At 40.3% G+C, this 26,412-nt stretch overlaps 1 protein-coding gene across 4 annotated transcripts in view; it reads left to right on the forward strand.

The window, feature by feature from the left end:
* LOC132402833 (spermatogenesis-associated protein 7-like) overlaps positions 1-26,412 on the forward strand; it is a 108,013-nt gene that overhangs the window by 33,719 nt on the left and 47,882 nt on the right. For all 4 annotated transcript variants that reach the window (XR_009515097.1, XM_059985850.1, XM_059985849.1 and 1 more), the window contains 2 exons: positions 16,243-16,364; positions 21,534-21,988. Coding sequence is in view for 3 of the 4 variants with exons in the window: in XM_059985850.1 (XP_059841833.1) it covers positions 16,243-16,364; positions 21,534-21,988 (577 nt within the window). In the remaining variant the exon portion in view is untranslated. The remainder of the gene's footprint in view (positions 1-16,242; positions 16,365-21,533; positions 21,989-26,412) is intronic.

The following is a 26,412-nucleotide window of genomic DNA, read 5'->3' on the forward strand; positions in this document are numbered from 1 at the left end:
AGTAGAGACAACTTGTAGGGTGTTTGTGAGGAAGGATAGGCAGATGTTAGAGCAAAGATGCACTCAGCCTGAGGGTTTCTGATGTGTCTATTTTAATGCAAGGAGTATCATAAACAAGGCAGATGAACTTGGAGCATGGATCAATAACATGAAACTGTGATGTTGTGGCCATGACAGAGACTAGGATGTCTCAGGAGCAGGAATGGCTGCTGAGTGTGCCAGGCTTTAGATGATTCAAAAAGAATAAAGAGGGAAGCAAAATAGGTGGCGGCACGGCACAGCTAATTAGAGATAGTGTCACAGTTGCAGAAAAGGAGGAAGTCATGGAGGGATTTTCTACTGAGTTAGTATGGGTGGAAGTTAGAAAGAGGAAAGGGGTGTTTTTATAGACCCCCTTCCCCCAATAGTAACAGGGATATCGAGGAGCTGATAGGGAGGCAGATTCTGGAATGGTGTAATAATAATAATAGGGTTCTTGTGATGGGAGACTTTAACTTTCCTAATATTGATTGGCATCTCCTTAGCACAAGGTGTTTAGATGGGGTGGAGTTTGTTAGGTGTGTTCAGGAAGGTTTCCTGATGCAATATGTAGATAAGGCAACTGGAGGAGAAGCTGTACTTGGTCTGGAATTGGGAAATGAACCTGGTCAGGTGTCAGATCTCTCGGTGGGAGAGTATTTTGGACGTAGTGGCCACAACCCTATCTCCTTCACCACTTGAAAGCCCATAAATAGAATCACAGTGCTGGAGAGGGATAGGAGCAATTTGGGAAAACTTTTAATTGGGGTAGGGAGAAATTTGATGCTATTAGGCAGGAACTTGAGAGCATAAATTGGCAGCAGATGTTCTCAGGGAAATGCACGGCAGAAATGTTCAGGGAACATTTGCATAGAGTTCTGCATAGGTATGTTCCATTGAGGCAGGGAAAAGATGGTAGAGTTAAAGAGCCATAGTTTACAAAGTATGTAGAAAATCTAGTTAAGAAGAAAAAAGCTTACAAAAGGTTCAAGAAACTACGTACTGTTAGAGCTCTAGAAAATTACAAGATTGCTAGGAAGGAGTTTAAGAATGGCCAGAAGGGGCCATGAGAAGGCCTTGGTGAGTAGGATTAAGGAAAACCCCAAGGCATTCTACAAGTATGTGAAGAGCAAAAGGATGAGCCATGTGAGAAGAAGACCAATCAGGTGCAATAATGGAAACGTGTGCATGGAGTCAGAGAGGTAACAGAGGTACTTAATGAATACTTTGCTTCAGTATGCACCAGGGAAAAAGACCTTGGCAATTGTGGGGTTGACTTATAGCAGACAGAAATGCTTGAGCATATAGACATTAAGAAAGAGGATGTGATGGAGCTTTTGAAAAACATTGTTAGATAAGTCACCAGGACCAGATGAGATATCACCCAGGCTACTGCAGGAAGCAGGAGAGGAAATTGCCAAACCTCTTGCGATGATCTTTGCATCATCAGTAGGGATGGGAGGAGTATCAGAGGTTTGGAGGGTTGCAAGTGTTGTTCCCTTGTTCAAGGAAGGGGGTAGAGATAACCCAGGAAATTATAAACCAGTGAGTCTGACTTCAGTGCTGGGCAAGTTGTTGGAAAAGATCCTGAGAGACAGGATTAATGAGCATTTGGAAAGGCATAATCTGATTAGGGATAGTCAGCATGGCTTTGTCAAGGGCAGGTCATGAGTTAAGAGCCTGATTGAATTCTTTGAGGAAGTAACAAAACACATTGATGAAGGAAGAGCAGTGGATGTAATGTATATGGATTTCAGTAAGGCATTTGATAGGGTTCCTCATGCAATGTCCATTCAGAAAGTAAGGAGGCATGGGATCCAAGGAGTCCTTGCTTTGTGGATCCAGAATTGGCTTGCCTACAGAAGGCAAATGGTGGTTGTAGATGGTTCGTATTCTGCATGGAGGTTGGTGACCAGTGGTGTTCTGCAGGGATCTGTTCTGGGTCCCCTACTATTTGTGATTTTTACAAATGACCTTAATGAAGAAGTAGAAGGGTGAATTAGTAAGTTTGCTGATGGCACAAAGGTTGGGGTTGTTGTGGCTAGTCTGGAGGGTTGTCAGAGGACACCGATCCCACAGAGAAGTGACAGATGGTCTTCAACCCAGATAAGTTTGAAGTGGTTCAGTTTGGAATGTCCAATTTGAAGACAGAATATAATATAAATGGCAGTGTGGAAGATCTGAGAGATTTGGGGTGGTGTCAGTAGGACACTCAAAACTGCTGCACAGGTTGACAGTGTTGTTAAAGCATATAGTGTGCTGGTATTCATCAACTGTGGGATTGAGTTCAAGAGCTGTGAGGTAATGTTACGACTACATAAGACCTTGGTCAGACCCCATTTGGAGTACTGTGTTCAGTTTTGGTCACCTCACTATGGGAAGGATGTGGATAATATAGAGAAAGCACAGAGGAGATTTACAAGGATGTTGCCTGGATTGGAGAGTGTACCCTATGAGAATAGGTTGTGTGTACATGGCCTTTTCTGCTTGGAGCAACAGACATGAGAGGTGACCTGATAGAGGTGTATAAGATGATGAGGCATTGATCGTATGGTTAGGCAGAGGGTTTTTCCCTGGGCTGAAGTGGCTAACTCGAGGGGGCATAGTTTTATGGTGCTTGGAAATGGGTACCGAAGGGATGTCAGGGGTAAGTTTTTCACACAGAGAGTGGTGGGTGCATGGAATGCACTGTCAGTGGCAGCGGTGGAAGCGGATACAATAGGGACTTTTAAGGGCCTCTTAGATAGGTACAAGAAGCTTAGAAAAATAGAGGGCAATGCACCAGGGAGATTCTAGGCAGTCTCTGGAGTAGGTTACATGGTCGGCACAACCTGGTGTGCTGAAGGGCCTATAATGTGCTGTAGATTTCTATGTTCTATGTACTGCTAAGAGAAATGATAAGATCCAGTGACCTTTATCACCTTTCACTGTCATAAAGATATACAAGAAATATGAGACAAAAACTGTCTTCAATAATTTGAGTTTTCCCACAGAGTTTCCTTTCCTCAATCTCTGGATGGCCTTTCATCGGGTAAAGTCAGTATTTAGCTCTGCAGGGAGTCCTTGGACTCTATGTTACTGCTGTCATCCATTTCCCTGTAAAATATATTCTAAACCCATTCCTTCAATCTGTATTTTTGATCACTCTTCCTAATATCCTTATTATTTTAGCTTTGGAATATTAATGCACAGTGATGGAATACATACTGATGCTACATGATGTAAACTATCATTAAACATTGAAATACTAATCTCCTGTATTTCCATATTTCCATTGTTGTAGTTGTTGGCTTTATTCTTGTTGAAGTAGTGATTTGCTTCATGATGTACTTTTTTGCACTCTTGAGTGAAAAAAAAATGGCTGGATTGCTATGTAAAATGATTTCCAAATAATCTGAATTTTAATTAAATGGACATGAAAACCCATCTTTCTGGTATTAAAATGAAAGATCCAAAAAATGTAGATGTTCAACTAAATAAATCCCTGAAAGAAAAGTAATAAAAAGTCCAGAGCAACGATGTTAGCTTCAAATGTGAAATTGATGCATGCTAATTCCTATTCAGTGAGCAACACTTCCTGCAGGATTCAATTAGGAGGATAGTAAAGAGCATTGGTCACAATTAAATCTGCTCCTAGCAACATTACAAGAGTAGAATATTATTGATATTTAATAAGAAACAGGAATTAGATTAATTTAAAAAACAAAAAATCATGAAGTACATTTAATCAGAAAATCATTGAGTAGCAATGGCAAATTATTCTGTTTTTATTGTTTATCACGGTTGTTAGCTGTTTAGTCATAGAGTTGCACAATACATAAATGTGTCCTTCAGCCCTCCACATCCTTGCTGAAGGGCTTATTCTAAGCTGTACAGTCCTGTGTTCTACATCATATGATGCTTAGGCATGTGATTTTGCAGATGGCAATGCTTCTGCAACCATCAATCTTCTGTCTGCTATGTAAAGCCCATAGGCTCTGCAGTCAGATCACACCTGTATATATAAAAAAAAACACTCTCAGAATCCACATTGAATTGGCTAAGATAATGCAACATTGGGTACAGGAGTCAAAAAACTGAAATGACACTCATTTGCCGTAAGAGGCAAGAAATGAAGGTCATTGACTTGCTCGTTGGATTGCTGGGATTCTAGTCAATCATAAGGAAGATAACACTAAAATGGTACTTATCCATAGTCAAGCTGTTATCTTATTGTACCTTCACAAACTGTAAAGTATAATACACCTATAAACATAATACACTTAATCAAAACTACCTCTATTAGAAATTAAAAAAAGGGAAAATGTTTATTGGGCCTGATCTATTTTCCTGTATCCAACAGGAAAGTTTGCACTTCAACGAACCTAGCTGCAAGACCAAAATTTATCAGGAGGTCTATTTTAGAAAACATTTAAATGTATCTCCTTTTCCTATATGTCCAGAGCATGACATTTCCAAAAATGCACAACCCAAGGGTGCAATTTTTTTTAATCCTGTGTTGTATCGATAGGATTCTTCTTTCTTCTAAAAATTCACACAACAGCTAGGATACAACATCCATGGTGGACTGTGACCGACAGAGGCCTCAGTCAGCCACACTGTGTGTGTGCATACAGTACAATACTATAAATACAGTCTACAAATAAGTTCATAAGAAACTGTAACTTGCTAATAATATAAATAGGGATTTTAAGCTCATCCCAGTATGGAAATTGGGTAAGCAAGTGAGGGCACAGCCTCAGAAAAGAGGGGTGTCCCTTTGATGAGGAGGATTCTCTTTTGCCAGAGGGTGGTGAATCTGCAATAAAGAGGGGTGTCCCTTTAAATCAGCGATGAGGAGTCTCTTTTGCCAGAGGGTGGTGAATCTGTGCAATTCATTGCCACAGGCAGCTGTGAGACCAAGTCATTGGGTATACTTAAAGCAGAGATTGACACGTTCTTGATTAGTAAGGGCATCAAAGATAATAAGGACAGAGAATGGGGGTGTGGGGGATAATAGGTCAGTCATGGGGAATGATGGAGACCAGGCCCAATGGGCTGAATGGCCTAATTCTGCTCCTATGTCTTATAGAGACAGGAACAGAAAGATATAGGGGAGAGGGAGTCAGATGGTTCATAAGTGCCTGAGTACCTGTTCGTCAGTGTGCAATTTCTCTAAGAAGAAGTTACTGCCTGCCTTCTGTGTTGCTCTCGCTGGGAAGAGAGATGGTTTTAGACCAGGGGAAGAGAGACTGAGAAACAGCTGGTTATGACACGTTTACAAGCGAAGATTTAACAAATCTTGAAGGTCAGCTGACTTGCTGAGTTCCTCCAGCATTTTGTGTGTGTGTGTGTTGCCATACAAAGCCTATAATGTCCACATCTACTGGAAATACCAAGGAGATTCAGAGTGCGATGTTGTTTGCACAACACAAACCATGGAGTGGGACAAACAGACTAGAAGGATTGGAGATTTATGTCTCTAATTATCTGAATACATTAAACAATTTGCACACTAATAAAAACTCCACCAAGCCCAGCTGTGAAAACAGGAGGATTAGGTGTGAGGCTAGCAACCCCATTCCGTAAAAACCCAGAGCTACAGATATGCCAACAGAAGCTCCAAAGACCTCATCCCCTGGAGAGATCTTCACCTAAAAGAGGCATGAAGTCATTTGGTGAAAGGTACAAGTCCATGGAAGGCACAGGACCTCATCTCATCCAGTTGAAAACTGGCCCGGGACAGAAGGAATCTGGGGAGATGCAGTTGGCAGCCTATGTCCCTGTCGGGGTGATGGGCTTAAGAAGAAGACACATAATACTGAGTGCTGTGCGTGTGACATAATTTCCTCTTAATATCTAGATATTAATTTCCTCTTAATATGCACCATCAGCTCATCAGGTATATTTCTAAGGGAGAGAAAGTACTGAATTTTCATCCTTTTTAGTCCATTTGCTCTTCTGCCTATCACCTCATAGTGTGCAATAGAAATTATAGGAAGAACAGGCAGGAGATGAGGCTTAATCAAAGCCAATGGCATGAGTTACAAGGCAATAACGGCATGATGCAATTAAAGCATAAAGCAACAAATACTGGACTGAGGATAGTGTATTTGAATGCACGCAGCATAAGGAATAAAATGGACGATCTTGAAATACAGATTGGCAAATATGAAGTTGTGGCCATCTCTGAAACTTGGCTGAAGTATGGCTGAATGTCCGAGGATATACATTGTATCAGAAAGATAGGTTAGTAGACAGAGGGGGTGGTGTGGCTCTGTGTATAAGAAATAATATTAAATCATTGGAAAGAGATGGCATAGGATTGGTAGGTGTAGAGTCTCTATGGGTTGATTTGAGAAATAGCAAGGGTAAAAGGACCCTAATGGAAGTTGTATACAGGCCTCCAAACAACAGCTGGGATGTGAATTACAAATTACAGCAGGAGATAGGAAAGGTGTGTCAGAAAGGTGAAGTCATGATTTGGGGATTTTAACATGAAAGGAGATTAGGGAAACCAGGTCAGTACTGGACCTCGAGGGAAAATTTGTAGAATGTCTAAGGGATGGCTTTTTAGATCAGCTTGTTGTTGAGCGGACTCGGGGATCGGCTGTGCTGTATTGGGTGTTGTGCAATGATCTGGAGGTGATAAGAGAGCTTAAGGTAAAGGAACTGTTAGGGAACAGTGATCACAATATGATCGAGTTCACATTGAAACTTGACAGGAAAAAAAATCCAATGTGTTGGTATTTCAGTGGAATAAAGGAAATTATAATGGCATGGGAGAGGAACTGGCCAAAGTTGACTGGAAAGGGACATTAGCAGGAAAGATAGCAGAGCAGCAATGGCTGGAGCTTCAGTGAACAATGAGGGAAGTGCAAGACAGATATATTCCTAGAAGAAATTTTCAAATGGAAGAAGGACACTACTGTGGCTGACAAGTGAAGTCAGATCCAAAGTAAAAGCAAAACAGAGGGCATACAAGGAAGCCAGAGCTAGTGGGAAGATAGTGGATTGGGGAACTTTTTAAAAACTTGCAGGAGGCAACTAAGAAGGTCATTTGGAAGGAAAAGATGAATTATCAAAGGAAGCTGGCAACTGATATCAAAGAAGATACTCAAAGCTTTTGGAAGTATATAGAGGGTAAATATGAGTAGAGGGTAGATATATGACCAATACAAAATGATACTGGAGATACTGTAATGAGAGATGCAGAAATGGCAGAGGAACAGAATGCATATTTTGCATCAGTCTTCACAGTGAAAAACATCTACAGTATACCAGACATATACAAGAGTGCCAAGGAAGTGAAGTTTGTGCGGTGAAAATTACGACTGAGAAGGTGCTCAGTAAACTTAATGGTCTGAAGGTGGATAAATCTTCTGGACCTGATGGAATGCACCCTTGGCTTCTGAAGGAAGTAGCTGGAGAGATTGCGAAGGCATTGACAATGATCTTTCAAGAATCAATAGATTCTGGCATTGTACTGGATGACTGGAAAATTGCAAGTATCACTCCACTATTTAAGAAGGGTGGGAGGCAGCAGAAAGGAAACTTATAGACCTGTTAGCCTGACATCAGTGGTTGGGAAGTTGTTAGAATTGATTGTTAGGGATGAGGTTATGGAGTACCTGGAGGCACATGACAAGATAGGCCAAAGTCAGCATGGTTTCCTAATAGGAAAATCCTGCCTGACAAACCTACTGCAATTCTTTGAGGAAATTACAAGCAGGGTAGACAAAGGAGATGCAGTAGGCGTGGTGTACTTGGAATTTCAGAAGGCCTTTGACTAAGTGCCACACATGAGGCTGCTTAGCAAGATAAGAGTCCATGGAATTACAGGGAAGTTACTAGCATGGGTGGAGCATTAACTGATTGGCAGAAAACAGAGAGTGAGAATAAAGGGATCCTATCCTGGGTGGCTGCTGGTTACCAGTGGAGTTCCACAGGGGTCTGTGTTGGGACTGCTGCTTTTACGATGTATGTCAATGATTTGGACTATTGGATTAATGGATTAGTGGCTAAATTTGCCAATGATACAAAGATAGGTGGAGGAGGGGTGAGTAGTGTTGAGGAAACAGAGAGCCTGCAGAGAGACTTAGATAGTTTAGGGGAATGGGCAAAGAAGTGGCAAATGAAATACAATGTTGGAAATTGTATGGTCATGCACTTTGGTGGAAGAAATAAACAGGCAGACTATTACTTAGATGGGGAGAGAATTCAAAATACAGAGATGCAAAGGGACTTGGGAGTCCTCGTGCAAGATATCCTAAAGGTTAACCTCCAGGTTGAGTTGGTTGTGAAAAAGGCGAATGCAATGTTGGCATTTATTTCTAGAGGTATAGAATATAAGAGCAAGGATGTGATGTTGTGGCTCTATAAGGCGCTCGTTAGACCACACTTGGACTATTGTGTGCAGTTTTGGGCTCCTTATTTTAGAAAGGATATTCTGACATTGGAGAGGGTTCAGAGAAGGTTCACAAGAATGATTCCAGGAATGACAGGGTTACTGTATGAGGAACATCTGGCAGCTCTTGGACTGTATTCCCTGGAGTTCAGGAGAATGGGGGGGGGGGAATCTCATTGAAACATTCTGATTGTTAAAAGGCCTGAACAGATTAGATATGCAAAGTTATTTCCCATGGTAGGGGATTCTAGGACAAGAGGGCACAACTTCAGGATTAAAGGATGTCCTTTTAGAACTGAGATGCAGAGAAATTACTTTAGTCAGAAGGTGGTAAATCTATGGAATTTGGTACCACATGTGGCTGTGGAGGCCAAGTCACTGGGTGCATTTAAGGCAGAGATAGACAGGTTCTTGATTAGCCAGGACATCAAAGGGCATGGGGTAAAAGCAGAGGAGTGGGGATGACAAGAAAAATTGGATCAGCCCGGAATTGAATGGCAGAGCAGATTCAATGGGGTGAATGACCTACCTCTGCTGCTGTATCTTATGATCTAAGTTGAATTCCACTAATCCTCTGTCTCAGGGATTCCCAATGATTTTATGCCATGAACCAATACTGGTAAGCAAGGGGTTGGTGGACCCCAGGCTCGGAAACCCTGCTCTATATCGGCATCAAAAGTAAACACTTCTAATCTTTCAAATGCTGCAATTAATCTAACAAGCCTAACCCAGCAAAAAAAATCTAAATGTTTATCATGTTAAACAGAAATATTAATGCGTGCAAAAGAAATACAAATAAATACAAAAGAATGGGATGGGACTAACGAGGGATCTGACTGAAATTGGCATTAAAATATATCTTTTTTTTAACCAATTGAAAAACAACATCCAAAGCATTTTGATGAGAATTCCAAATATTCAGTGTTCTTTGTATGAAATTCCTAATTTTAATCCTGAATATATTGACTCTAATTTTGTGATTAGATAATGTTACTATTGAAGATGATGGCAGAAGGTCAATGACAGACAGAATTTGTTGATCTGGCTAAACCTTTTCCTTTCCTGCCAGATGTTTATCGTCATCTATTAAATCAACTTACTGGGAAAAGCATAGACCATTCCTGTTCATACCACCTGCTTCCGAACTCCTTTAAGAAAAATGAAACCAATATTCCCTGGGCAGTTCACTTTCCCCTTTTGTGAACCACAGAAGGAAATAGTAGCTGCACAAAAGAAAGCCATTCGGTCTTTGATTCCAATCCTTCTGTCTGCAAGACGTACCTTTTCTCTAGAGCACTGTAATTTTTTTCAAGTTGTGAATGAGAATCAGCGGCTTTAACTGCTGTTGTCATGGGAGCTCTCTTGTTCACTCCAATATCTTTACAGATTTCAGTTTGGCAGGTTCATATAATATTTGAGAATTTTCAGAAACTGCTACAGCATCTATGAATTTAGGTGATTTTTTGAATCTTAAGTAATAACATAATTAAAGGGAATTTTAGCCATATTGAATGCACTAAAGCCCTGTTACAAATCCTATTATTATTTTATGCATTCCTGGCTATTTCCCAAGGAAATTCAAAATTCCTATTGGAAAAAGTTGAGATTACACAAAACTCATTTCAACATATTCTATGAATGAACTGTCATAGAATGCTTTATTGCTCTTTGTGTAGATGGATGTAAGTCTGTATATGTTATCTTTCTTGCTGATATAACACAATTATCGACTTATATCTATGAAAAAAGGTAACAGAATGTCCTCCAGTGAGTCAGCAGCATCAGTTACAGGTGTCTCAGACAGAGTAGAGAAGAATATTTTTGGCATGCTGGCCTTCATCAGTCAGATCAGTGAATAAAGAAGCTGAGATGTATCTAGACAGCTAGAATGCAATATCCATGACTGACGGAGGACATCACATTCTCTGCTGCACACTGACATGGAAGTCTTCAGGTGTTTGTCTCCTCATGTGGATTCCAAATTCATAGCATTAAGAGGAAGTGATATGAAATCTACCTGAGAATATCCCTTGTAACCTTTGAAGATGTTGCAACATTGCTTGACAAATTTGACTTCCGGATTATAAGGAAACTCTTATGGAGTGCGGAGGAGACTTACAAGGGTGTTGCCTGGGTTGGAGGAAGTACCTTATGAGAATAGGTTGAATGAACTTGGCCTTTTCTCCTTGGAGCGATGGAGGATGAGAGGTGACCTGATAGAGTGTCTATAAGATGTTGAGGGGCATTGATTTTGTGGATAGCTAGAGGCTTTTTCCAGGGCGGAAATGTCTAATACGAGGGGGGCATTGTTTTAAGGTGCTTGGAAATAGGTACCGAGGAGTTGGGTAAGTTTTTCACACAGAGAGTGGTGGGCGTGTGGAATGCACTGCTAGTGGCAGCGGTGGAAGCAGATACAATAGGGCCTTTTAAGAGCCTCTTGGGTAGGTACGTGGAGCTTAGAAAAATGAAGGGCTCTGCAGAAGGGAAATTCTAGGCAGTTTCTAGAGTAAGTTACATGGTCAGCACAACATTGTGGGCAGAAGGGCCTGTAATGTGCTGTAGATTTCTATGTTCTATGCTATGTTGCAGTTGTATAAGATGTTAGTGAGGCCTTATTTGGAATATTGTATTCAATTTTGGTCACCCTACTGTTAGGATAGAATTAAGCTGGAAAGAGTGCAGAGATTTGTAAGGATATTGCTCAGTAGTTTGGATCCATTTTCATTGGAGCATAGGAGAATGTAGGGTAATTTAATGGAAGTGTATAAAAGAATGAGGGACATAGAAAGGGTTAATGTGTAGTCTTTTTCCCAGGGTTGAGAAATCAAGAACTAGTGGACATAGGTTTAAAATGAGAGAGGAGAGCTTTAATAGGAATCTGAGGTGCATTATTTTCACCTAGAGGATGATAAGTATGTAAAATGAGCTGCCAGAGCAAGTGGTTGAGGGAGGAACATCACAAAAATGTAAAAGGTAGATGGATCAATTTCTGGATAGGAAAGTTTAAGAGTGCTATGGGCTAGTCGTCCATGAGCACTCAGGATTTGTGCAGCACAATTGGCAGGTATGTTTACAGACATTTTTAATCTCTCCCTCTCCCATTGTAGAGTGCCCTCCTGCTTTAAATTATCCACCGTTGTCCCTGTACCAAAAAAGACCAAGGAAACATGCCAGAATGACTGGTGTCCTGTTGCGCTCAGCTCAATAAAATGCAAATGCTTTGAGCGGCTGGTCAAGGACTACATCTGCAGCATACTACAAACCCAAACTGGACCTACCGACACAACCGATCGACAGACCACTGCTCTACGTACCGTCCTTGCACATCTGGAGAAGGATGCTTAAGTGAGAATGCTGTTCTTGGCCTACATTTCAGCATTCAACACCATAATTCCATCCAAGCTCAACAGGAAGCTCAGAGACCTTGGCCTTGACCCTGCCTTGTGCAGCTGGATCCTGGACTTCCTGTCAGATGACCAGCAGGTAGTAAGAGTGCATTCCCTCACCTCCACCCCTTCAGGGCTGTGTACTAAGTCCCCTCCTTTACTCCCTGTATACCCATGACTGTGTCGCCGCCCACAGCTCTAATCTGCTAATTCAATTTGCCGATGACACTACATTGATTGGCCTAATCTTAAACAATAAAGAGGTGGCATACAGGGAAGAAGTCATCTCTCCAACACGGTGGTGTCCAGAAAACAATGTCACAAAAACAAATGAGCTGGTTGTGGATTACATGAGGAACAGAGACTGGCTAACCCTTATTGACATCAATGGATCTGGGTTTGAGAGGGTAAACAGCTTTAAGTTCCTTAGTATCCACATCACCGAGGATCTCGCATGGTCCGTACACACCAGCTGTGTGGTGAAAAAGGCACAACAGCGCCTCTTTCATCTCAGATGGTTGAGTAAGTTTGGTATAGGTCCCACATCCTAAGAACTTTCTACAGGGGCACAATTGAGAGCATCCTGACTGGCTGCATCACTGCCTGGTATGGGAACTGTACTTCCCTCAATTGCAGGACTCTACAGAGAATGGTGCAGACAGCCCAGCGCATCTGTAGTTGTGAACTTCTCATGATTCAGAACATTTACAAAGACAGGTGTGGAAAAAGGGCCTGAAGGATCATTGGGGACCTGAGTCACCCCAACCACAAACTGTTCCAGCTGCTACCATCCTGGAAAAGGTACCACAGCATAAAAACCAGGACCAAAAGGCTCTGGGACAGCTTCTTCCACCAGGCCATCAGACTAATTAACTCACGCTGATTTGAGTGTATTTCTATGTTACATTGACTGTTCTGTTTAATATAAATTACTATGATTGCACATTTAGACAGAGACATAGCGTGAAGTATTTTACTCCTCATGTATATGAAGGATGTAAGAAATAAAGTCAATTCAATTCAAAGATGACACTAGCTTAGAAGGGAATCATGGACTGTTTGCGCCAAAGGGCCCATTTCCTTGCTGTGAGAGTCTAGTTACATTTGGACTGCATCATTAGTTCCTCTCTAGCACCTTTGCATCCTTTCACATTCACCCAGCCAGGTACAGGGTTGATCTTGATAACTTGAAAATAATTTTCTGCAGAAGAGGAAGAAATCTTCAGAAAAAGTGACGAGGGGAAAGGGAAGCACCAACTATTCATAACAATTTCCTAGTATCACATTTTATTTCCAAGATTGAGTATTCCCTTTATTTGTATGTTCGAGGTATTTATAACTAAATGAAGAGTTACAAAGCATTGTTTAGCCAGCAAAAATGCTACAGCAGTGTTGTAACAAATTGGTATCTGGAAATGTTCAAAGGTGTCATGGTTGAGTTCTGCTGTTGCAGATGCTGAAACAGTTCCTTTCTGTTTATAAGTGCAAATTGTTGTGTAACCATAGTGTCTGTTAACAAGTTCGTGTTGTTTATTCAGTTCCAGCCAGAGCATTTGGTTCACTAACAGAATCAACTTACTTTTTCAATTATACATAAATCACAAATACTAGACTTTCTTGCCACATATTATTCAGAGAATCTGTAATCAATTTTTGTCATAATGGTTTAATGAAATATAGATTCTCTTTCTTAAATGGGTTTTTTAAAAAGCAGTTTTTCTCTGTTGCTGTTTGCAACTATTATTTGTGACTTCTGCGCAACAGGTTAATGTGGATGAAATTCTAAAAGTAATTTTACTTAATGCTATAAACATAATGGTCAGAAATGTGGTCTCTGTAACTAGTGTTTCAGAAGGAAATTAATGGTATTCACAACTTCCCACACTAGTAGCTGCTAGACTTAATAAATTATGTCATTGCATCCATCACTTTGCTCAATCACTGAATTCCACATGGTCAGAAATAGCAAGGAACCTCAGATGCCATTCACTTTAAAGGGGGTGATTCCACCTGAAGTAGTGGGAAGTTAAGTGTATTAAAAGTACAATGCAAGACAGAAAATTCCAAACTGTTCAGAAATCAAATGGTGGAGGAGATGAAACTGCCCTGAATCATGGTGTGTGTGTCTTTAGCCTCCTGCACCTTTACCCCAATATTATTAATGAGAAGAAGGCATGTCCTGGATGATGAAGGTCCTTAGCAATGGATGTTGCCTTCTTCAGACACCACCTCCTGAAGATGTCCTCAATGGTGGGAGGGTTGTGTCTGTAATAGATATGGCTGAGTCCATAACCTACGTCTTTTTGTGATCCTGTGCATTGGAGCCTCCATATCAGTCTGTGATGGAACAGTCAGATGCTCTATATTGTACATCAGTAGGAATTTATGAAAGTCTTTGGTGACATATCAAATCTACTCACACTCATGATGGTGAGCACTGGCATGCCTTCTTCTGGTGGCATCAATATGTTGCGCATTTTTGTAATGTGAAACATATCAATGTGATCCCTTGAGATGCTGACACCCAGTTTTTGAAGCATGATGGTCAGTGTTAAGGGGATGATGGTATTGAGTGCTGGGTTGTAAACAATAAACTGATGCTTGTTTGGTAGCTGTCTACGTGCTCCAAAGCAGAGTGTAGAATCAGTAAGGATGAAGTTGTTGTCGAAATGTTATGGTGGTGGGTGAATTGCAGTGGGTCCAGACCAGATCGTTGCTCAGCCAGGCATTAATTCTAGTCACAACCAACCTCTTGAAGCACTTCATTATGTTAGATATGAGCTCTACCAGTCATTGAAGAAGCTCACCCTACTCTTCTTGAGCTTTGTTATGGTCAATAACCTCAGAATTGTGAGGATGAAGATGCAAATGTTCCAGCCTGTTGGCTGGCACAGGTTTTCAGTACCTAGCCAAGTATATCATCAGAGCCCGATGCCTTGTTCACCCTCTTGAAAGGTGTTTTGACATTTATGTTTTGTTGAATTGAGTTTTGTGTTTAACTTTTTTTTACTGTTAATAACTTTTAGCTATATTTTCAATAGTTTTGAACATCTGTAGATGCAAGACAGATTTTTAAACTTTAAGAACAAAACCTTTACAAGGTTTGATAGCAAGAAGGTGGTCTGTCTTTAGCTTTGCTTTCTGTCAAAGCCTGTTGGGCACAGCTTAATTCATACTGATCAGCAAGTTTGGGCCTCCACTTTGAGACCAGATCAATAAAGGCAGGCAGGCAGGCAGAGATTTTGGGCATCATTTCAGGGAGGTTGGTGTAGTTGAGTCAAATCCATACCATTAGCTCTCATTTCTAACCGTAATGGTTTGTTTGCTATGTGCACTAAATATTTTTATTTAACCTTCACCCATTACTTTTCCTCCCAATCGTTTGATATTTTGTTCTGAATTCCATTTTGGGAAGACGAAACTGGACAGGACTTGAGCCATAATAGTAAGGCCTCAGGTTTGTTGTGGATCAGAGACCAAGGTGTACAGGTAGATGAAAGTGATGACATAGGTCAACTGGGTGATCAGGAAGGCATTTGGCATGCATATTAAGTACAAGAGACAGGACATCATGTTACAGATGTACAAGACATGATAAGGCTGCATATGAAGTACTGTGAAGAGTGTTTTGTCTGTGTTGCCCAGCAATCTGCTTTTCTCTTTGGTACTTACTAACCCACATCAAGTCACATTAATCATACCAGTTCTCCATTTTGAAAGTGTGGTGGCAGTGGTTTTAAGAAAAGGGTTTAACCAAAAAGCCTATTTTGTATCAACTTCTACCACTTTGCCTTTGAATAGATTGACTAAACTTTGCTCTTTGTGGTCATTATAGTCAGAACTACAAACCTCGTTTCAAATCTATACTGAGAGATGTCCTAAGGTCATGCAAGCAATTCTATCTATCTATCTCCCTCCCTTCCTCCCTTCCTCCCTTCCTCCCTTCCTCCCTTCCTCCCTTCCTCCCTTCCTCCCTTCCTCCCTTCCTCCCTTCCTCCCTTCCTCCCTTCCTCCCTTCCTCCCTTCCTCCCTTTCTCATGGTGCAACAATGCCAGATCAGTAGAGTACACGTTCATTTCATATCATGGTCACCATGATTTCAGTATATCCTGTTCCTAAGGTTATATTAATGCTACGGCTTTATGGACTCAGATCAATCTTTGAGAAATGGTATTCACTGCTCAGAAAGGAATTGGATGGATTGAATTGATTTCCAAAGTTTCAGTGCAGATTTTCTCTTTCCTCAGATTCTGCCTAACCTACTTAGAGTTGCAATTGTTTTCTGGTTTAACTTCAGATTTCCAGTATCTACTGCTTATTAGGTTTTTCAAGATGGCATCAAGTATAATCTGCACTTTGTAAAATGCAACAATTTATTTAATTTGTTCAACTGAGCCGCTATCATTGTTTGGTGAGGAAGAATATTAGAATGAAACTATTCTGCTTTTATAGTTAAAGATCAACAGAAAAGAGAGAGACTTAAGAAAGCAGTTCAAAAATATCAGAAGAAAATTGTGCACCTCCATCCATCACCTCAAGTGAACACCAGATCTGTCTCATCATCAGCATGCAGAGTAAGTCCAGTGTCATGTCATTTGAATGTGTTTATTATGGTTTATACATGTGTCTGTGTATGTTTTCAGCCTTAAGAGAAAATCTGCAGATGCTGGAAATCCAAGCAACATGCACAACATGATGGAGGAACTCAGCCAGTCAGACAGCATCTATGGAAAAGAGTAAACAGTCGATATTTCGGGCCGAGACCCTTCAGCAGGACTCCAACTTGGCCCGAAATGTCAACTGTACTCTTTTCCATAGATGCTGTCTGGCTTGCTAAATTCCTCCAGCATTTTGTGTGTGGAGCCATTACCATTGTTGCTTTGTATCTTTCCAAATTACCACATTATTGATGCTTTGCTCAGATTACTCTGCACTTCACAAAATGCAGTGATCCAGTAATTTCTTTCAGCTTAGAAGAAAATGAAAATGGCCCTCCGATGCAAAGGATTGGTTACTCGCTCGATCCTGGTTACACTTTCAACAATCTCCAGGCTAACCTGAGAGCAGATAGATAAACTTTGAACTATATTCCCAAACTATCATTAATTTTCTCCTCTAACATTGCTTGACTCTGTCCCTCTCTCAGCTCATCTGCTTCTGAAAGCTGATTCATTTAATTTATTACCTCTACACAAAGCATTCTCAGCAGTACTCACAAGCTGTGGATATATAACATTTAGAAGAGTTTTGCAGTAACTGAGAGTCCTGAAAAAAAGTCTTCAGCCGTCCTAGAGTTGACCCTGGATCATGTATTCCCTATGTAATATTAAATAAAATACTGAAGAAAATTCTGCAGGCCAGGCAGCATCTTTGGAAGGAGAAACAATTAATGTTTCAGGTCTGATGCTCTTGGTTTCTTTTTTGTGCCTTACATATTGTGAATATAATATAAATCACCATTTGTCTAGATCATTAAAATCTGTTTCATTTTCATATCTGGCTCAGATTTGCCACAAGACAATACATTTTTTCCTGAAATTGATGTACTTTAACACATTTGATCAACCAACCAGAAGACATCCATCATTATCTATTTGCTTCCTCTTCACTCCCTTGCTCAGGAACATCTGCTGTATTTATCAACTCGGCGCCAGATGAGAACCATTAGGTCTTGTCAAATGAAGTAATTTATAGTCCATATCAAAGAATGCTGAATCTGAGTATTTTCCAATGTCATGTACACATAACTTTTATGTATACATTGATAAAGAGAAATGCATGCACTGTTAATAACCCCAGGAGATAACAAACTTCTTTGAGGACAGTATTCACTAAATGATGTCAATGTTGTAATGTAGAGAAATATGGCGACCAATTTACAGCATGTACAGACAGGGTGAACAAAGATGTGATGATGTCCAGATAATTAGTTTCATCGGTTATGATTGTTCACAAAGGTAGTATAGAATACTACCTTGCCCTTTAGAATAGTACCATGAAATCTCTTTTGGTACTTGCCCAAAGCAAAACCTACTGGTTCATTCTTAAGATGGCATATCCAATACTGTTGTATCCCCTCAATCATCCATCATTCACCAGAGTGAATAATTATTCAAGATCAGTTTTGTCAGTTCCCCTTCACAGTCATAAAATTGGTTGCTACATGTTGTCATAAAAGTTGAAGGGTAAAAATTTTTCAGTCCCATATACTATCTGTGGCTGTATGTAGAATATAATAAAGATAAAAGTATGAAAACTTATTTTTCTGGCCATGATCTGCCAGCTGCTTCATATCTGTTATCTCAGCTATGCTAATTCCATTTTCCAAACTTTCCATTGCTGGCTATATCTTTGATCTGTAACAGTCGCACAAACTTTTATATTTCTATAAAATCCCAGCCTCAAAATTAACATTTTCTCCCAATTACATCCCTATCTTAAATCTTTCTTTCCTCTTGAATGTTCTGTAATGGCTATATATTTTGCATCTCACTCCTTGCTCCCTTTTCTAGTCTGTTTACATTTGATCCCCTGTGGATCTGTTTGTACTATACAATACCACTGACAATGATGATCCACAATGAGACCCTAAAAAATGTGCGCTTAGTGACCTCTTTATTGGGTGCTCCTCTTGTTATTTGAGTTACTGTCAGCTTGAACCAGTCTGACCACTCTGCTCTGACCTCACTCATTAACAAGGCATTTTCAGCCACAGAACTTCAGCTCCCTGATTTTTTTGTCTTTTGCACCTTTCTCTGTGAACTCTAGAGAATGATGTGTTTGAAAATTCCAGGAGATCTCTAGTTCCTGATATACTCAAACCAACTCATCTGTAACCAACAATCAGTCCACGGTCAAAATTACTTAGATCATGTTTCTTCACCATGTCTGTGTATTTTTATGCACCAACTTGCTGCCATATGACTAGCTAATTAGGTATTTGTATTAATGAGCAGGTGTAGTTAATTAATTGTCCTCTAAGTGTAGACTGTCTCCCATATCTTGGTAGCCAGTTATAATTTAAGGCAGACATTGATAATGAAATTAATTCAGTGCAGTAGCTCAAGCTTTGGCCATTCAGAAATAGAGTATTTGAAAATCAAGTCTTCAAACTCAACTCCACATACACGGCCTCTCAGAGAGTAGTGCTCATGATATGCCTGAAACTTCCAAGTCGCAGACCTCAAAGCACAGGAGAGATACAGCCAAAAGGCTGTAACATTCCGCTGACTGTATTGTTCACAGGACTGACACCAGGCTCTGAAACATCCAGTCACTCACCACGACTAAACAGATTACCAGGTGGACAAAGGAAAACTAACAAAGACTCTTCCAAGTTTCTCTTTGTGAAAATGTAACATAACTGGCTTATGACTGCTCAAAATGTCAATGCTAGAACATAAAAATCTATAGCACATTACAGGCCCTTCATATTGTGCCGACTATGTAACCTACTCTAGAAACAACCTAGAATTTCCCTACCACAGAGCCCTCTGTTTTTCTAAGCTCCATGTGTTAAGAGTCCCTTAAAAGACCTTATTGTATCCGCCTCCACCACTGTTGCCGGCAATGCATTCCGCACACCCACCACTCTCTGTGTGGGAAAACCTACCCCTGACATCCTCTCTGTACCTACTTCCAAACACCTTAAAACTGTGCCCCCTTGCGTTAGCCACTTTTGCCCTGGGGAAAATAAAGCCACTGGCTTTCCACACGATCAATGCCTCTCACCATCTTATACACTTCTATCAGGTCACCTCTCACTTCAAGGAGAAAATGCCAAGTTCACTCCACCTATTCGCATGATTCTCATGATTCTCCAATCCAGGCAACATTCTTGTAAATCTCCTTTGCACTCTGTCTATAGTATCCACATCCTTTCTGTAGTGAAGAGAGAAGGACTGAGTACAGTACTCCAAGTGGGGTCTAACTAAGGTCTTGTATACCTTTCAAAATTACCTCACAGCTCTTAAACTCAATTGCATGGTTGATGAAGACCATCACACCATACACCTTCGTAACAACACTGTCAACCTACGCAGCAGCTTTGAGTATCCAATGGACATGGACCCCAAGATCTCCTGATCCTCCACATTGCCAAGAGTCTTGCCATTAATGTTATATTCTGTCTTCAAATTTGAAATGAACCTTTTCACACTTATCTGTTTTGAACTCAATCTGCCACTTCTCAGCCCCAGTTCTGCATCATATCGCAAACTCTGTTGTCAACACCACCTGCATCAGAAAATGGAAAGGGAAATGTGATTGTGTATGATCTTAAAATTGTACTTAACATGCCAACATGGTTTAGGGTGACAATCTTTTGTGTGCAGTTTAAATTCCTTTGTGCACTAGTAGCAAAAGATGTATGCTCGCACAGCTTACAGGAAATACTGCTCCTGTCCTGTGTAAAGAACACAACCTGACCAACCTCTGGCAAAGTAAACGGATCTCGCATTGATATATCAGCCATCTCAGAACCTGCAGATCTGCAATGAGCAAGTTATTCTCGATCCTAAGAGATGAAATCTGATGTTAGAGGACAGATCATTGAGGGCAAATGTACTCTTTTCTGCAGCCACAAGCAAGAGTCCCAAAGACTGTTTACTGCTTAGGGCCAGGGTTAAGCTGGACAGGGACTTACTGCCATGCTGTATATTAGTCAATGACTTGGATAAGTCGATGATGTAAAAGTACGAGCAACTGCAATCTAGGTTTAAAAAGCTGTGTCACAAAACTAATAACGTGTGTTGCTCTGTGGATTGTTACTTTTGTGATACCACATTTTAAACTTCAGATTGCAGTTGCTCATGGTTTTACAGCAGAAGTACCTGTAAAAGTATGAGCAACTGGCCCATATGTACATGTGAAGAAGGTTATTCAGATCAACATTGAATAATTAATTGCCTCATAACTTGGTAAGGAAGAAGTGGGATTCACATAATTTCATGACGCATTAGCAGCAGACTGGGAACGGATCACTGAATCAGGCAGAAACCAGTGCCTGAGCTAATTGAATAACTGGCATAATAAATAAGGCTTTTACCAAGTAATGGGAAGGACAGTTCTGGATTAGGGAATTTAGAAAGTTGAAGCGACAAGGCAAGGTAATAGTGCAATGTTTTTTTTAAAAAAATGAGTCGTAATAACCACACACTTCCGAAGGAACAGAACATGTTAATTTAACAGTGTATCTTAATGTAGAGTCAAATCTAGAAGAAATGGTTTAAAGGCAAAACTGAGGATTCTTTCTGGATGCATACAGCATGTATCATTTTATGAACTAATAACAGTTACAGAGATGTAGGAAGAAAATAAATATTCCTATTTTGTTTAAAGACAGTCAAATTGTAAAGGAGGAGAAATTGCCTGGATGATGGGAAATAGGCTAAAAGCATGAGAGAGGGAGTATCTCCATTCAGAAAATCAAAAGGGAAAATCAGTTTGGGAGGAGCTAAGAAACAAAAACTGGCAAAAAAAAATGATGTGTGTTGTCCCGAAGCCCCAAAATATTAGTGGAAAGGTGGGGAGGGGAAATTTTTTTAAAAAAGCAAATGTACTTGTTGCAATGGTAATGCAGTAATCAGAGGATATCAGTAATCAGAGCCTTAAAAGGATTTTAAACAAAGCATTTGAAAAACTTACTGAAACATAGTGAGCTTCTTGGTAATGTTTAATCAAAATGTTGCTTAGATTAAGTGTTTTCTCCTCTAATTTATTTCCATTTGTTTTTCTTTGGTCAGATTCCTTCCGCAAAAGAATTGACTTCAATGAAAATAACTAAATGCAATCCAGAAAAATGTACAAGTATCTTCCATAATAACCTGTTGTCACAGGAAATAAATTTCTCAAGTGTATTTCCTTCAAAAATCCCCAAGCTAGTTTCTCCTGTTAATGCACAGCCAAAAGAACCCATTGAAGGTGTTATCACTTCTGGTTCATCACTTCCTATAGGCTACAGCATGAATAATTTCAGAAGATTTGTATTTCCTTGCAACCAGTCAGTCGAATTCAACAACAGACACTTGATGAACAGATCTTTCCAGGACCCCCAAAAGAAAACTTTCAGTGGAGACATTTTTATTAAGCATTCCAATTGTTTTACAGAAGAAAATCAGTGTTTTACTCCAAGAATCTTGAAGAAAACTGCAAAGTCATTTCTTTCAAAATACCGATATTACACAGCACCCAAAAAGAGGCAAGTTTATCCAAATATGACTACTTGAGCACTACTAAAGGTGGCATTAAGAGCTGCTTTAACGTTTCAGATGGTATAAAGGAATCTGAAGCTAATCTACTGAATGTACAGTTTCTAAAGCATTCCCTTAGGCATGCAAACTGCCCACCACAATCAAAGGCATGATGTGAGCTAAACCTTGAACAATACTTAAATCTCAGTCAGCAAGAAATAATAAATTGGCTTAATTATTTTTTTAAATTTGAGTTTGTGTAGATGTTTGTATCTGTATCATTATTAATAATGGTGGAGTAATCTACCACAGGATATCCATTGTCAGCCTGCCACTGCTATCACTCAGAGATACTTATGTTATCAGTCAGCTTCTGGGGTTTTGTCTGCGGTGCTTCACTACATCCAAAAATGTTTGAAGCATCAGGGGATGACACAGGTGATGCACGTTTGGAATAATTCTGTGTGTCCTAAGATAGAGGAAAAGAAGATTTGAAGACAGTGAACACTTTCGGTAAGTATTTTGGGGTGATTTCATTGACTTGCCCTTCTGTAAAGAAGTTAAGTGAATTTATTTCACTAATGCCTTTTCCAATAAGGGTAATTTTATGTAAAACACGTAGGAATCCTTAAAACAGCAGACTCTTTTCAGTTCAGTAACAAGAAGCCTTCCAAATTTCTTGACATGTTATGTCTTAAAATAGTAATTGTGTTTCATAAACAGTGGAGGGTATCCCACTTTTATATAAATTGTTCCTGGAATATGACCTCAAATTAAGGCTAGGGTTGGCCAGTAGAGTAAGTCAGGGTCAGGGTAGGATGATGAAGCCAAGTTGAAACCAGGAAAAATGAACAAGATCAATCTTGGCTGCACTGGACAGCTCATTCGGCCAATGTTATTCTTGATACAAACTGATAATAAATGCCCTTTTGTTGTGTATCTTCAAATTCCCTTCTGATCACATCTATCTAAAAGCCTCATACTCTTTTTTTTTAAAAAAAACCTAGCTGCTTTCACTGCTATCCCTGGTAATCCATTCCAGACACCTCAACTTTGTATCAAGTTTACACTGTAAACAAAAAACTTGCCCATCACATCATCCTTAAATTCCCTCATCTACCCACCCCCCATCTTAAAAGCATGTCCTCGGGTTTTTGATATTAATACCCTGGGGAAAAGATTCCATTTACCCTATCTGTGCCTCTCCTGATTTAAAAAAGCCTCGATCAGGTCTCCTCTCAGCTCCCAACACTCTTGGGAGAACAACCCAAGTTTGGTCAGCCTTTCCTTATAGCCTCTAACCCAGGCAAACCTCTTTCCACAAACTCCACATTCCTCCTATAGTATGCAACCAGGACAGCACGCAGTACTCCATGATCTGACTAAAATTTTATATAGCTGCAGCATGACATCCTTATTCTTGTAGACAACATCTACACCAATAAGGTAAACTTGCCATACTTTTTTTTAATCATCTTATACACTTCAGTGAACTATAAACTTGAACCGCAAGATATCTCTTTTCCTCAAAGCTGTTAAGAATCTACCATTAGCTGTATACATTTTCCTTTTACTAGACCTCCTAAAGTGCAGTAACTCACACTTGCCCAGATTAAACATCATATGCCTCTTCCTATCTATAATTGTTCTATATCCCACTTGCATTCTTTGATAGCCCTTTGCACTGCTCTACAACTCCATCATAGAAGCATAGAAACATAGAAAATAGGTTCAGGAGTAGGCCATTCGGCACTTCGAGCCTGCACCGCCATTCAGTATGATCATGGCTGATCATCCAACTCAGAACCCTGTACCTGCTTTCTCTCCATACCCCCTGATCCCTTTAGCCACAAGGGCCATATCTAACTTCCTCTTAAATATAGCCAGTGAACCAGCCTCAACTGTTTCCTGTGGCAGAGAATTCCACAGATTCACCACTCTCTGTGTGAAGAAGTTTCTCCTCATCTTGGTCCTAAAAGGCTTCCCCTTTATCCTTAAACTGTGACCCCTTGTCCTGGACTTCCCCAACATCGGAAACAATCTTCCTGCATCGAGCCTGTCCAATCCCTTTAGAATTTTATACGTTTCAATAAGATCCCCCCTTAATCTTCTAAAGTCCATTGAGTATAAGCCTAGTCAATCCAGTCTTTCTTCATATGAAAGTCCTGCCATCCCAGGAATCAATCTGGTGAATGAACCTTCTCTGTACTCCCTCTATGGCAAGAATGTCTTCCCTCAGATTAGGGGACCAAAACTGCACACAATATTCTAGGTGCGGTCTCACCAAGGCCTCGTACAATGGCAGTAGAACCTCCCTGCTCCTGTACTCAAATCCTTTTGCAATGAATGCCAACATACCATTTGCCTTTTCCACCGCCTGCTATACCTGCATGCCCACCTTCAATGACTGGTGTACAATGACATCCAGTTCTCGTTGCATCTCCACTTTTCCTAATCGGCCACCGTTCAGATAATAATCTGTTTTCCTGTTCTTGCAAGCAAAGTGGATAACCTCACATTTATCCACATTAAATTGCATCTGCCATGAATTTGCCCACTCACCTAACCTATCCAAGTCACCCTGCACCCTCTTAGCATCCTCCTCACAGCTAACACCACCGCCCAGTTTCGTGTCATCCGCAAACTTGGAGATGCTGCATTTAATTCCCTCATCTAAATCATATATATATATTGTAAACAACTGGGGTCCCAGCACTGAGCCTTGCGGTACTCCACTAGTCACTGCCTGCCATTCTGAAAAGGTCCTGTTTACTTCCACTCTTTGCTTCCTGTCTGCCAACCAATTCTCTATCCACATCAATACCATACCCCCAATACCGTGTGCTTTAAGTTTGCCCACTAATCTCCTGTGTGGGACCTTGTCAAAAGCCTTTTGAAAATCTAAATATACCACTTCCACTGGCTCTCCCCTATCCACTCTAATAGTGACATCTTCAAAAAATTCTATAAGATTCGTCAGACATGATTTTCCTTTCACACATCCATGCTGACTTTGTCCGATAATTTCACCTCTTTTCAAATGCGCTGTTATCACATCTTTGATAACTACTCTAGCATTTTCCCCACCACTGATGTCAGACTAACTGGTCTATAATTCCTTGGTTTCTTTCTCCCTCCTTTTTTAAAAAGTGGGGTTACATTAGCCACCCTCCAATCCTCAGGAACGAATCCTGAATCTAAGGGGTTTTGAAAAATTATCACTAATGCATCTACTATTTCTTGGGCTACTTCCTTAAGCACTCTGGGATGCAGCCCATCTGGCCCTGGGGAATTTTCTGCTTTTAATCCCTTCAATTTACCTAACACCACTTCCCTACTAACATGTATTTCCCTTAGTTCCTCCATCTCACTAGACCCTCGGCCCCCTACTATTTCCAGAAGATTATTTATGTCCTCCTTAGTGAAGACAGAACCAAAGTAGTTATTCAATTGGTCTGCCATGTCTTCATTCCCAATGATCAATTCACCTGTTTCTGACTGTAAAGGACCTACATTTGTCTTGACCAATCTTTTTCTTTTAACGTATCTATAAAAGCTTTTACTGTCAGTTTTTATGTTCCCTGCCAGCTTTCTCTCATAATCTTTTTTCCCTTTCCTAATTAAGCCCTTTGTCCTCCTCTTCTGGTCTCTGAATTTCTCCCAGTCCTCAGGTATGCCACTTTTTTTTTTTGCTAATTTATATGTTTCTTCTTTGGACTTGATACTATCCCTAATTTCCCTTGTTAGCCATAGGTGCACTACCTTCCCTGGTTTATTCTTTTGCCAAACTGGGATGAACAATTGTTGTAGTTCATCCATGTGATCTTTAACTGCTTGTCATTGCATATCCACTGTCAACCCTTGAAGTATCATTTGCCAGTCTATCTTAGCTGATTCACATCTCATACCTTCAAAGTTACCCTTCTTTAAGTTCAGAACCTTTGTTTCTGAATTAACTATGTCACTCTCCATCTTAATGAAGAATTCCACCATATTATGGTCACTCTTACCCAAGGGGCCTTGCACAACAAGATTGCTAACTAACCCTTCCTCATTGCTCAATACCCAATCTAGAATGGCCTGCTCTCTAGTTGGTTCCTCGACATTTTGGTTCAGAAAACCATCCCGCATACATTCCAAGAAATCCTCTTCCTCAGCACCCTTACCAATTTGGTTCACCCAATCTATATGTAGATTGAACTCACCCATTATAACTACTGTTCCTTTATTGCACACATTTCTAATTTTCTGTTTAATCCCATCCCCAACCTCACTACTACTGTTAGGTGGCCTGTACACAACTCCCACCAGCGTTTTATGCCCCTTAGTGTTATGCAGCTCTACCCATATCGATTCCACATCCTCCAGGCTAATGTCCTTCCTTTCTATTGCGTTAATCTCCTCTCTAACCAGCAATGCTACCCCACCTCCT

The sequence above is a fragment of the Hypanus sabinus genome, chromosome 12 (assembly GCF_030144855.1).
Source record: "Hypanus sabinus isolate sHypSab1 chromosome 12, sHypSab1.hap1, whole genome shotgun sequence".
Lineage (NCBI taxonomy): Eukaryota > Metazoa > Chordata > Chondrichthyes > Myliobatiformes > Dasyatidae > Hypanus > Hypanus sabinus.